The sequence below is a fragment of the Scomber scombrus genome, chromosome 12 (assembly GCF_963691925.1).
Source record: "Scomber scombrus chromosome 12, fScoSco1.1, whole genome shotgun sequence".
Lineage (NCBI taxonomy): Eukaryota > Metazoa > Chordata > Actinopteri > Scombriformes > Scombridae > Scomber > Scomber scombrus.
The window spans coordinates 21,397,204-21,410,022 of NC_084981.1; the positions used below are offsets into that span (position 1 = coordinate 21,397,204).

The 12,819-nt window shown below is 38.4% G+C and overlaps 1 protein-coding gene across 1 annotated transcript in view; it reads left to right on the forward strand.

Moving 5' to 3' along the window:
- LOC133991841 (inactive phospholipase D5-like) overlaps positions 1-12,819 on the forward strand; it is a 59,631-nt gene that overhangs the window by 40,697 nt on the left and 6,115 nt on the right. Inside the window, exons 2-3 of the mRNA XM_062430418.1 lie at positions 3,389-3,525; positions 10,906-11,092. Of these exons, the coding sequence (XP_062286402.1) occupies positions 3,389-3,525; positions 10,906-11,092 (324 nt within the window). The remainder of the gene's footprint in view (positions 1-3,388; positions 3,526-10,905; positions 11,093-12,819) is intronic.

A 12,819-nucleotide genomic window follows, 5' to 3' on the forward strand; every position in this document is an offset into this window, starting at 1 on the left:
GAAATGTGAGAAGCATACCCAGCGCTTGAGTCTCCTGCAGGCAGACCTTCATTCATACTAGGGGTAATTGCACTACATCTGGTATGAGGTCCAGCAAATGAGTGACAGATTTGATTTAACCTCCATTTATCCATTGAGTGTTCGCTGAGTCTGCTTTTATTAAGTGCTCTTTTTTTCCCCTTTACTTGCATTTTTTTGAGACGGTGTGCAAATATGAAACAGTGGCCTTGTGGTCAGGAGGTCAGTCCTTTGACCGTCATGGTACTTTCGGCCTTCAGGATAGATTTGGCACCAGTATGAGACACAGAGGATGGAGAGTGAATGAGCTGGTTGAGCCAACAGTGGCTGTTCATAGGAAATAGGGATAATATTTCACTCACCAGTGCTGCCAGGAAATAGAAAACACTATTCTCATGTCAGACATCAGTTCAGATAGATGGTTGTGTGTGAATGAGAGTGTGAACCTGAATATCCTGGCCAGTGTCTCTTTTGTCCACTGAGGACACTCCATTGACTGGCTGGTAGATTAATTCAATTCCCGCATGAGAACCGATGGACATGAATCTGTTTAGCTACAATAAACACAATAAAATTACCAAGGATTTCTGTTTGTGGGGCTCACAGAGGTTGATGGTGCATGATAGGACGTTTGTCTCAGAGGATAACGAGTGGAGTTTAGCTGACTGTGCTAATGATCTGCTGTCTTCAAGGATAATTAGTTTTGGCTCTTCTGGCAGGGTTCAAAGGAGTCATTTGTTAGTGTTTTACAAATAGCCGGGGCGTTTCCCAAAAACTGGGTCAAATGTACTGTACATCAGTAGCTCACTACATTGAAAGCATGTCTTAGGCTGCAATAAATACACCAACTGTGTTGTTGACTTCTAATCCCGGGTTTGACTAGATGTAAATACAATATAATTAAATAAATACAATACAATGTTGATATACTGTTGAAATTACCTAAACAATATGAAAGGTAATATCTTTACACCACTGACTCTTTTCATTTGCTTATAGTATAGTAGGCCTATATATATAGTATAGTATAGTATAGTACGGTTTAGAAATTACTATATTATCATAATTATCAACACATAGGTTTCATTTCTCCAGCAAAGTTTTTATATAGTTTATTGAAAGACATTTTTTCAGCAGAATGCTTGATAGTCATAGCATGAAAAGCTCACTTGTGTTTACTAGCACCTAGATTGAGCTGATTCATCATAAAATGTTATTCTTTGCACCTGGCATATGCCATATGGCTGTATAAATGGTAATGACATTTCCATCATACTCAGCTGTACTTTGTGTTTGGTGCTAAATGTTAGCATTACGACCACGGTGAACTAAGATGCTTATCATAGTAAATAGTGTACCTGCTAAACATCAGCTAGTGTTACCAAAGGAAGCAAGAGGCTGTCTGAACTTCTGAGTTTTCATTCCAACATTTCAACCTACAAGTTATTCATCAGGCAACAGCAAGAAACAAGAAACGGGTTACATATACAGGGAAAAAATTATCTGGGGAAAAAGTTTCTCCTACATGAAACATTTTGGATATAATGTCAACCTTTGGTAGTTGAGTGGTTACCGCACATGCCACATTATGGTGATGTCCCTGGTTCGATCCAGTAACCTTTGCTGCACGTCATTCCCCTCTCTCCCTCTCTCCCTCTCTCTCTCTCTCTGTTTCCAATTGGCCTTTATGCCATGTACTTCAAATAAAGGCAAAAAATGCCCAAAAATAAATCTAAAAAAAACAAACAACATTGTTAAACAATCATGACAACAAACATACAGAATATAAATCTACATAGTTGAAAAGTGCCAAGGTGTGAGATTTATTTGTCTGATGTCCAGTGTACTTTGTCTTTTCAGTTCAGTTATTTTACTTCAAGTAGTGTTTAGTGTACTAGGGCTTCGAAATACTGCCTGGAAATGTTCTAAATGTTACGGCTGACCTAATCCTTCTCCATGTCTCTGCAGCAGAAATGTCCTTTGTTAAATGTGCATACAAGTATAATATACATCACAGAAACCTGTTATCGTGACCAGAAACATGAAAATAAGCTTAGAAGACATATTATTTATTATCTTGTATTATTTCATTAATCTATGAAAGAATGCAAAGTAATGGAGGAAGGACATACCCAATAATATTTCTGGTCTTCAAACCTTTACCAGATATAAAGAAGGAATCCCTGAACTTGTATTACTGCACACAATGCATTTTACATAAAGAGGCTTGTATAATTTTACAGTTACACACCTAAAACTACTATGAATGCAAAAACCTTTGTTTTTTATGAGATCAAAATGCAGCAGAGACCTTTCCACAATTCATTGTTTTTCCCACCAGGTCCTCTAAAAGTCCACAAATCCCGAAGGAATTAGTTATATTAGGAAGCCGGAAAATGTTCCCACCTCATGTCAACAATAATGGATCATGCTCTTTTCTTTAACAGTAATTTTGCACCCTGAGGGTTTGTTTGGCTGATGGGCTCCAGATATTGTTTTTCCCATATAATTGGTTGCCAATACATGAGAAGTGAGCCAAAACCACATTTGGCATTGCAGACTGCAAAGAGCATTTAAACAAACAAAACATTCCTGACGCCAATTCCAATATTTCTACTTTACGCTGCAAGCTTTTAAAATCTCATTTCCTAATTTTGATCAATTATACAATAAATAATTATTTTAAATAAGCTTGATATACCGATATACATATTCATTTCTGATTTATTTTTCTCAGTTAAAAGTTGTGTATCATACATATATATAAATATATATATATATGTTACCCCTAATTAAAAACACAAAATGGTCTGATGGCATTGATATGTGTTGTTGAAAACCACAGACTTTGTAAACAGATGGACTGAAGTGAGCTGGTGGACGAGGAACAGCTGTGCGTTAGTCTCCTTCACATATTCTCTGCCCTTATAGAACATGGTCACCCTTACTCAACCATATGGGATCATTTGTACTTGTCTTTATCTAGATAGGTATAAAGCCAAAGCCAAAAAGTTTTTTTTTCTTTTATTGATTGTTTTCTGTCACCATCTTGTTCTCTGCCTTTGCTCTCTATTTTCTCCTTCTTCCCTCTTTCCTTTCTTCTCCTCATTCCAGCCTCTAGTTCTTTATATGAAAGCTTGAACTTGTGAGGTCATACAGTACACAGAGCTTCTATATGTTTGCATTTAATTCCCCTCTATATCATGTTATAACCTGCTGAGCTGTGCATTAAATCAGGAGGCATGTCAGCTGGAGCAGTCGGCTAATGGGAGCCAAGGTTGGGCACTTTGGCCTTGTTTTTACAGTATAGTGTTGAAGACTTGAAAATACACCTTAGAGATCAATTCTGTTTTCCTTCTCTCTTTTGCAGTCTCAGCAGAAGTGCATTGTGATCTTTGCCTTGGTGTGCTGCTTCGCCGTACTGGTGGCGTTGATTTTTTCAGCTGTGGACGTTTGGGGCGAAGACGAGGACGGGATCACAGAGGAGAACTGCAGCAGGAACTGCAGGTGAGAAGTGCAAAACCACAAAAACAAAGTTCAATGTCAATGGTTCCCAAACTCTCTGTTTGTCACTCTTCATCACAAGTTATGGCCTTCCTGTGGACATCAGCTGTTCAACCAAAGCATGATTTTTATTCTCTTTTCTTTGTTGAGATGAAAGTCAGGGGAAAAAATTATATGTAAATATTTTTCTTCTGTTTTCATCTTACTTTAATCATCTGATGACCATTCAAAAATGTATCTTTAGACCAGCTTGAGACCACTGCATTATGTCATTTTGGTTGTGTTTTAACCCTAGACTGTATTTGAAGATTGATGTAGCGAGGTGTAATGCCATTAGTGATGTCATTAGTTTGCTTTGGATCCAGTTGCTGCTTATGGTCGCAATGTGGGGTGTTGTCTTTCATGCTCAGGAAACATAGCCCGCTACTTTGGATTCAAGTGAACAATAGCTTACTGGGAAGAGCTGGGGAGAGCAGCAAGTGAGCCAATTGTCAACGAATGCCCACATGTCAGAAATCAAAGCTAGGCTACTGTAAGTTTTCAAATCTTATTCACAGAGCAATAATTTCCAAAATGACCACCAGCACTTTTACTGTAATGATTGAGACCATACTGACTTGTTAAAAAATCATTGACTTCGTATTTCTTGAGAGAAATTGACACTCTTTGAATGGAGTCAATTGTAGCCAGGGATTTTTTGGATCCAGCATCTAGCAGCTTTCAGAGGCATAGCACTTTAAGGTGCTGAATAAGTAAATCTGTTGATTACATATGTAGCAAAGCACCTCTGTGTTATAGATTTAAACTACTGTAGTGAGGCTGCAGAGCTCCAAGCAATGCTTACATTTGCATCATGTCATATCAAATATACTGTAATGTGGCAATGTGAAATAAATATACAGGTAGAGTAGCACCAATAACAGTTCTACATGACTGCAAAGTTGTCCCTGTTAATTGTGGAATCAAATATAACTAGCAGACTGATATCAGATGAAGCCTCTCCCAATGAATTGAAATGATTGCTAGGCTGCTCTTAAAGTTACATTTAACTTTAGCAAAATTCTGCAGTTTGTTGAAGTTTTAAGAATAAAATTATATACTTTCTGGATCCTCAGACACAAAGGCTGAAAACCACTGCAGTATGCCCTGGTGGTCCAGAGTGAAAGTGGCTGATCAGCATTCATTTGGCTGATACAGCAGTCCTGTACTCTATACACCTACTCTCAACTTCTTACTGGTTCCCCTCCATTAGACTCTTATCATCCAATTTCCCATTCAGCCTTGAATTACTTCCCCCTGTCTCTCTCTATCTTTCTCTCTTTCTTCATGCCTGTGTCCATCGGCTCTCTCCTTCCCCAAATCAGCCATTTATCAACCATTCAGAGATCTCCACCGGGCATCCCTTTCTCCCACTTAAGGCTTGTAAAGCTGAATTTGACTCTTCTTCTCTGAAGGACCCCTAAATCTTGGGAGTCAAATTAGATATAAATAAAAGACCGAGTGAGGGATGATTGGGAGTGAGGGTGAACCAGATGGAGGGAGAAGAAAAAGAGGATAACAGCGTAGACTCAGGGTTGGAAATGAGTGAGAAAATGAATAGATTCATCAGCTGATATTGGCTTTGCTGTCTGTGATAGGAGGGGGGCCTGTCAGTTCAAGACTTAACTCCAAACAAATTTCAGAAATGTGAGCTGTCAGATTTCCTAACATGCACTGTTATTTATATCCCATATTCCTGAGAGAAGGACTGAATAATGAAGCTCTACTGAGGCATGCATCATTTTAAGGCCTATGAGATGTGAAAGTTTGACATAATTAATGATTTTATAAAGTATTTTGCTCAAAGCAAGTTTCTGTGCAAAACAGGTAAAGTGATATATTATTATGGGACTGACACATTTATAATGAGGTGCACTGAGGCTTGTTCGTGCTCACTTTGAATGCTAAAGGTATTTGTAATTCATCAGGAAGGAAACGTAGGTAGCATAAACTCATTTGAGTTAATGTAATTTCTGAATCAAAGTGTTCACGCCTTGAAAATGATCTAATAACTAAGACTATTACTTAGACTTACTAAATTATTTAAATATATCAGACTGATCCTCAAGATTTCATTGCTTGCAGTAAATCATGATTCCTCTCACAACAGTGTGTGTGTTGCTTGATTGTTGGAGCAAACTGGGAGTAGCTTACCATCTCATCTGATCTGCCGGCTTGATGTATCCCTAATGTACATGTGTAATTGCCTGGTGTCAGGCAGCTGATAAGCAGGTTACTATTGATCTACAGCTGAATTGTAGAAGGGCAAAACCATGCTTGGAAATCAAGCTTTTAGCACCTTCACAGTCTGCTGCTTCAGAAAACAACATTTCAATCCACTATTGAGTACAAATGTTACTTGCTTACGTCCGTAATTGAAACAGTGGCTGAGTAGTTCCTACAACTTGTCATGTTCTGTTGAACAGACATTAAACAGATTATTAAAAATACTGATTTAAATAGTATTGTGTGATATGGATGATTGTGGTGATAAAGTTAGACAGCTCTGGTAAACAGGAATGCCTAACAGGTCTATTATAGGGATTAAAGGAAAAAAAAGTTCTTGCTCAGTATTATGTATATCAGTGCCACAAGCATCTTACAGATTACCAAATGAATATGATTTTTACATGAATTGTTTCAAATGTTTAAGCAAGTCTGAATAAACACAGCATCTAGCCCCATGGAGCAGACATCAAATAGCATATCCTTACTAACTAGTTTTAAAGTAGTGAACCTAAACTAAACTTAAGTAAAACAGGTTTCCCCATTAAGACTTAAGAAATGTCTGAGCAGGTAAAGACTTATAATGTGTGAATCGGGTTGCTAGGAAACACTACTGTACGTGTGTTTTAAGCATTAGTAGTGAAAAGTGTGTTTACCGTGACGGTAGTATTGGGGCTTGGTTACAGGTTTGTCTATCAGCAATAATAAATGATTTTCAAATATAATTATAAATGATCAAAATCAATAAAATTATTTATAAGAATTAATCACTGCAGGGCGCCACCCTGGATAACAGGGAAACAATAGCCAATTGGTTCAGTCTCATTAAATATACCTATTAATTTGGAAGTCAGGATAATAATTAACTTAATAACTATAACCAAATTACCATATTAATAACTAGTTATGGTTGAAGGATTTTGGAGTTCTTTGCAGAACAGAGATTGGCAAAACTCATTATATGTCCCAAAGCTTGTATTTAAAACAACAACAAAGCAAAACACACAATCTGAAATCTTAGCTAAAATGAACTAAAAAGTAAGTGTGTTTAAGGCCAATTGGTGTGGTGTAAAGGTGCAAGGTTAAGAAAAGGTTAGTTAAATGCAAGGCCTAGCTACTGGATGTAACATCTGTGGAGCATATTAACGACAACTTAGCCGTGTGGTTATGCAATAGCTAACTATGAACAGACAACATAACAACAGCACTCAAAGAACAATCTTAAATCAAATTAATACTTGTATATTGACACTGATTTAACTAAACAGTCCTGTACTTTAGCCAAGTGCTGTTCTATGCTGTGCCCAGTATGGTAACAAGTCAGTGGACGTAGAGTGACGCTTTGAGTGCTGTTTCTTAGCTGGTGAATCCATAGCTTAGTCAGGCTGGGAGGAGTTTGGCTCCAAAGCTGAATGATACCAGTTTTGTGGCGAAGTTGGTGTTCAGTCGTGTATATCAGAGGGTCCAGGTTTCTGGGGAGCCCACTGATTGTCCCTTTGTTGTAAAAGTTGAATGTGTGTCTGCAGACCACATGTGGGTACAGAGAGCTGAGCAGCTGAACTGCTCTTACAGCAGCAGCTGGAGAAAGAGGAGCAATTGCTGCTACTCTCAGAAGCAGGAATGGAGGAAAAGAGAGAAAGAAGAGAGGGGGAGCTCTGGTTTGTTGTCCTGTGTTCATGGGTGAATTCATACCTGGGCGCGAACAAACAAGGATTGTGGGGAGTTGAGTTTCTTAAGGACTTCCTTTGTTAGAGTCTTGAAACATGTGATCATCTGGTTAGACCCAACAGTGGCGTCTGGGTCAACTCTGACAAAGGCTTGACTCAACATCTACCTTTAACATTTAACATCTATACCTTTAACATGGGCAGGATGCATTGAGCAGAAACAGCAGCATCTAACCCGTAATAATGTCCTCACTGCTGTTCAACCAGAGCTCAGGGCAGCTCATGAGAGGGTGGATAATTTATATTAGATGTCAGGAGCTGACTCTGGCACAGTGTGATTCTCAACATGATCCAATGCTATTACTTTAAGTGCTACAGCAATACTAACATGCTGTAGGGATTTTTATAGGCTGGTTACTGATTGTTTAGCACTGACAGCTCTGTAACGGTGTGAAATATCTCATTTCATGTTTAGCTTTTTTTAGGATAAAACATCAGGTTGGAGAGTTCATTATTTTAAAGAGAATACATTTGTGTGATCCAGCTGTGCTCACGAACCCATTGTCATTCAGTAACTAAAGGGGTTTTACATTCAAACTCATACACACACACACATTCTTTCTCGCTCTTTCTCACTGTCTCATGCACACATTAAGTTGAAACCACTTACTGTACTTATTGGCAGCCAGGGCTGAATCACACCCATGAGTGCGCAGATGGGTTACAATGGAGGGGACCAGCAGTGGACACCTCAGACTACATAAATCGATGAATCCCTTGCAGGCCGAAACAACCACTATCTCTCTGCTTTCTCCACTTTTAATACAAAAAACTTGCCTGGCTGTTTGTGGTACTCATACTGTACTTATCACCATTAATCATGTCTGAGTACCTTTTTAGAGTGGTCTGAGAGGACTTCTTTCAAAATGAGATTGTTTTTCCTCATGTTTACTGTAGCTGTTTTTGCTGTCTTATCAAAACAAAGGATACTCTACACTGTGCGATAAATGATAATCTTCTTTATCATTTTTTTATCACAGCATGCAGTATTGGCTTCTTTGTGCTTCTTTACACTCCTGTTTCATTTCACTTACTCTTACGGTTAAGGCCTCAGTCACTGACACATAAAAGAATATCCACAGAAATAAAACCCTCAGCAGCTTCACTTGCGATTCTTTCAAAGTCATCTTCACTAAACAAATTGAGTGGCATTTCCATGAGATGAAATCAGCATTTTATCATCACAGAAGGGGTGAGTCCTACAGCTTGACTCTTGGCCAGTTTCCAAAACCTGACTTAAGTTTGCTTTAGCCAGGAATACATTTTCAAACAGCGAGCTGGCAACCAGCCTCTCAATGTGATGCCGGTATATTATCATTTGCAGCACACACGCTCTTAGCAGTATGACCTTGAAGCACTCACTAGACTCCAAGCTATGACACTTTGGATGACCCTGTGCTCCGACTGGTCTGAGTGCTAAAATCTGTTTGGTATTACAGAGCCCTCACCAGGGTGTCCACCAGCACAGACTCTGCTGAGTTTTACAGCCAAACATTGACATTTGTGTAAAATAAATCTTGAATACTCAATAAATCAATGAAGAGACCAAGTGATTTACTTGAAAACAACATGATTAAAATGTATCCCTCTACATTCCAAAAAAATAAAAGTTAAGGGATATGGCTTGTAATTTAGTATATTTATCCTGTGTCAACGGATCTCATGCACCGAGCCAAACCAACAATGATCCTACTGACAAGTGTGCGTATCCAAAGCCTGATATATTGTACCCTATGATACATGCTCCTTCACCTTGAAGAATACGGCCATGCTAATTTGTTTAGAAATAGCTCCAAAGACTAATAAAAGCAATCATGCTTTCAGTCTCTGGAGACACGTTCCTTGTAAGGCAGATGCCAATGTGCATGGGTCAGACCTAATGTGCATGTAATCTTGTTTTTACATCCTCTGCTTCATTGATTCACTACACATCCTGTATCAAGTACTTTTATATTTATTTTTATGCTTTATTTATTTATTATAGATATATATATCATTGTAGCTTTTGGGTTTTTTTAATTACTTGCCTCTGCATCTGTTCTTGTTCATCTGCTATCCTGACACTAGACTTTCCTTGTGTGACATCAATAAAGTTGATCTTATCTTAAGTTGATGCTCTATGTACTGAACCACCAAACCAATCTGCAGTATATTTACCATAACATCTCACACTGAAATTCATCCTCTCACATTAGATTGCGTAAATCTTTGGGCGGGAGTGTGTGTCTGCTTGTTTCCTTGACATATTTTGCCCAGAGACCTAGTCAACCATAGAGGTGCAGCAGAATTTATATCACCCTCGCTAAATCTCCCCACTCCTCCCTTTATATTTCTCTCCTAAAATCCAATTGGCAAAAATTGATGTCCAGGCCAGTCACAGAAAATGTGGTGAGCGCTGGAGCTTGATAATAGCTTGGTTCTGTGTGGCTGCAGATCTAGGTCTGCCTAATTCAATCTCATGGCTTCGTTGCTAATGCCCCAGTCATTATCAGGCATCCTTTTGGGGTAAAACGGGAACTGGGGATACATTAGGCAGAGCTGAGTCTCGCACACCATAACTTGAGGTTACATCTCAGTAGAAAGTACAGGGATATATTCAGTGATATATACAAAACATTAAAGTGCAAAACAGCTATCAGTGAGAACATCTTCCCCATCATTTAGCACTCAGCTTGGTAGTATAACTTTATGATAAAATGAAATACCTGACTGCTCTAAATCTTAAGCCGATAATCTTGAGGATATTCCATACTTCATGCAATCCACTGAATCTACAAACAGTGGATATGTATTGCCTCAGTATATGATTGTGATACAGGCCAGACTGCTGATGATTGCAATAAAATGCATCATGTGATAACATATCTAGTAGTGTATATGAGAAACCAACGAGAACACAGCAAAAACTAATCCGTTTTCCCTGGCTAGATGTAATTGAATCTACATTGCTGACAGCATGCACATCTACCTTCAATTATTCTCAGCACCTGCCACAGGCAACCTGTACAAGATTTAATGACACTTGATGGAATATAAGGGCATGTGTGGTCTAGAAATTGTGATTTCTCTCATTAGGCTAACAATCTAGAGAGAGGGTAAGAGGGAAGCTGTGGGCTAATTTGTCAAGAGGTGGTCAAGGAGTGGAAAGAAGGGATATAAACTTGTTACACTGGCACCCAAGCTCATAATAATTCTGCCACTAATGCAAACAGATAATTGCTTTGTGAAAGACCATGAACTTCACATTAATTTCCTCTACATTTTTCCACTAGCAGCTCTCTTTGGCTTAGCCTTTTTTGCTTTTTGCAGCCTTTTTAATGCAGGTAATTTTTTCTCTCTTGTACCGTTATCTTTCTTCTTCATTGAACGTTTTTTTCATTATTTTCAACAGAGTTGTGCTGGTAGAAAACATCCCAGAAGACATCTCCTTCTTAGAAAATGGTACATCCCACATGCCCCTCTCAGTGGGGCTGTACAACTTACTGGACCGAGCTATCCGTGTTGTGGAGATAGTTTCCCCGCTGTGGCTCCTCAACTCCTCAGATTATGAATCCAGTTTTCAGCCTGCAGCCAGACAGGTAAAACCAGAGCAAGCCTATAGAGACTTCGTTCTACAAAAGTTGTGGTGTCTATTTAAGATTTGTGTCTGTTTTACATTTTGCTTTCTCTCTGTCAGTGGTAGGACAACTCAGATCCTTTAGTAAAGTAAAAGTACAATTACCAATACAACAATTTAAAACACTCCATTACACATAAACTATTACCTACTTACGTATAAGAAGTATTATCAGCAAAATGCCATTAAATCATAAAAAATTATGAGTACTTGTTCCTGCATAAAATGGCCCCTGTGAGTGATTTATTATTATATAAATGCCATTATTATATTGTGAATGATGCAACAATATGTATGAAGCATTTTACTGTCGTAGGTGGTTGAGGGTAGCTAGTTTTAACTACTGTATGACAGTTTGTACGGTAGTTTTTTCCTGTGGTCCCTCCAGTGGGTCAAGATAAATCTGAGAGATCTAAAGATGATTAATGGGGAAGGAATTCTGCTACACAAATTAGTTTTCCTTTAATCTTTGCTTTTTTGTGAGATATTGTATAGTTTTACCTCTTCAGCGATAAATGGAACCACCTGAGATGTTTAGCCATGAAACTGCTAACAACCAAGTAGGTACTGCTTATTTCTAAGGGGCCACAAACCAAGAAGATAAGGTCATTGGTTTATCTTTGATGATGCATGATTACATTTTACAAAGTTGCCATATGTTTTTTAATGTAAAAATGTAATCTAAGTAACTAGCTGGAGTAAAAAGAACAATTTCTCCCTCTGAAACATAGAAAATGTAGAGGTATAAAGTAGCATAAAAATTAAAATATTCATATTAAATACCTCACAATTGAACTTGAGTATAGTACTTGTGTAAATGTATTTAGTTATTTTAGACCACTGATAATAACAAATATGAAGTTTTTGCTGTCCAGTATTTCTCTCAGTAACTCTTAATTTGATTTTATCCACATCCCTACATCATTGAGAAGGTTACCGCATCTGGAGATGGAGGAGATGGGTTTTCTGCTTCAGTCTAGTCAGACCATAAAGTAAAAGTGGGCCAAATATATTCGAACAGCATGAAAACAGCCACAAATGATTGCCAGAGTAGAAAATCAATAACTGTCCTCAAAGAATGTTTTCTTGCTGGTAAAATGACAGTCAGGACTGTTATCAGGGTTTGAAGCGAGCTATTCATTTTGGATTTGAACTGCATGTGTGTTATTGACAGTTGCCTGACCAGGATGTGCATACACAAACACACACACACACACACACACAAACACACACACACACACACACACACACACACACACACACACACACACACACACAGACAGACACACACACACACACACACACACACACACACACACACACACACACACACACACATATACACACATAATAAAGTATGTCAGGACTAATCAGAGCCTGAGGCTGTTGATTGGAAACTAATAGCTCTTTCAGAGGCCTCAGGCCAGAGAAGCATTAATGGCCTTTCAGCCTGCAGCAATCTCTCTGTAAGTAGTTGCCAAAAAAGACAACTCATCTGGAGGGATGTGAGGAAGGCTGGACTGTTGTAGCATACTGTAAAGGGTTGGGTGCACTTAGACTTGTGCAGTGCGTGTCTATTTGTGTGAATATCAGTTACATTTTGCTTGATCAAAGAGACATAAGGATTATACAATATTTATATTCCTTTAAAAGGTTGTGTTCTTGGGCATTTTTTGCTTTTGCTGAGAG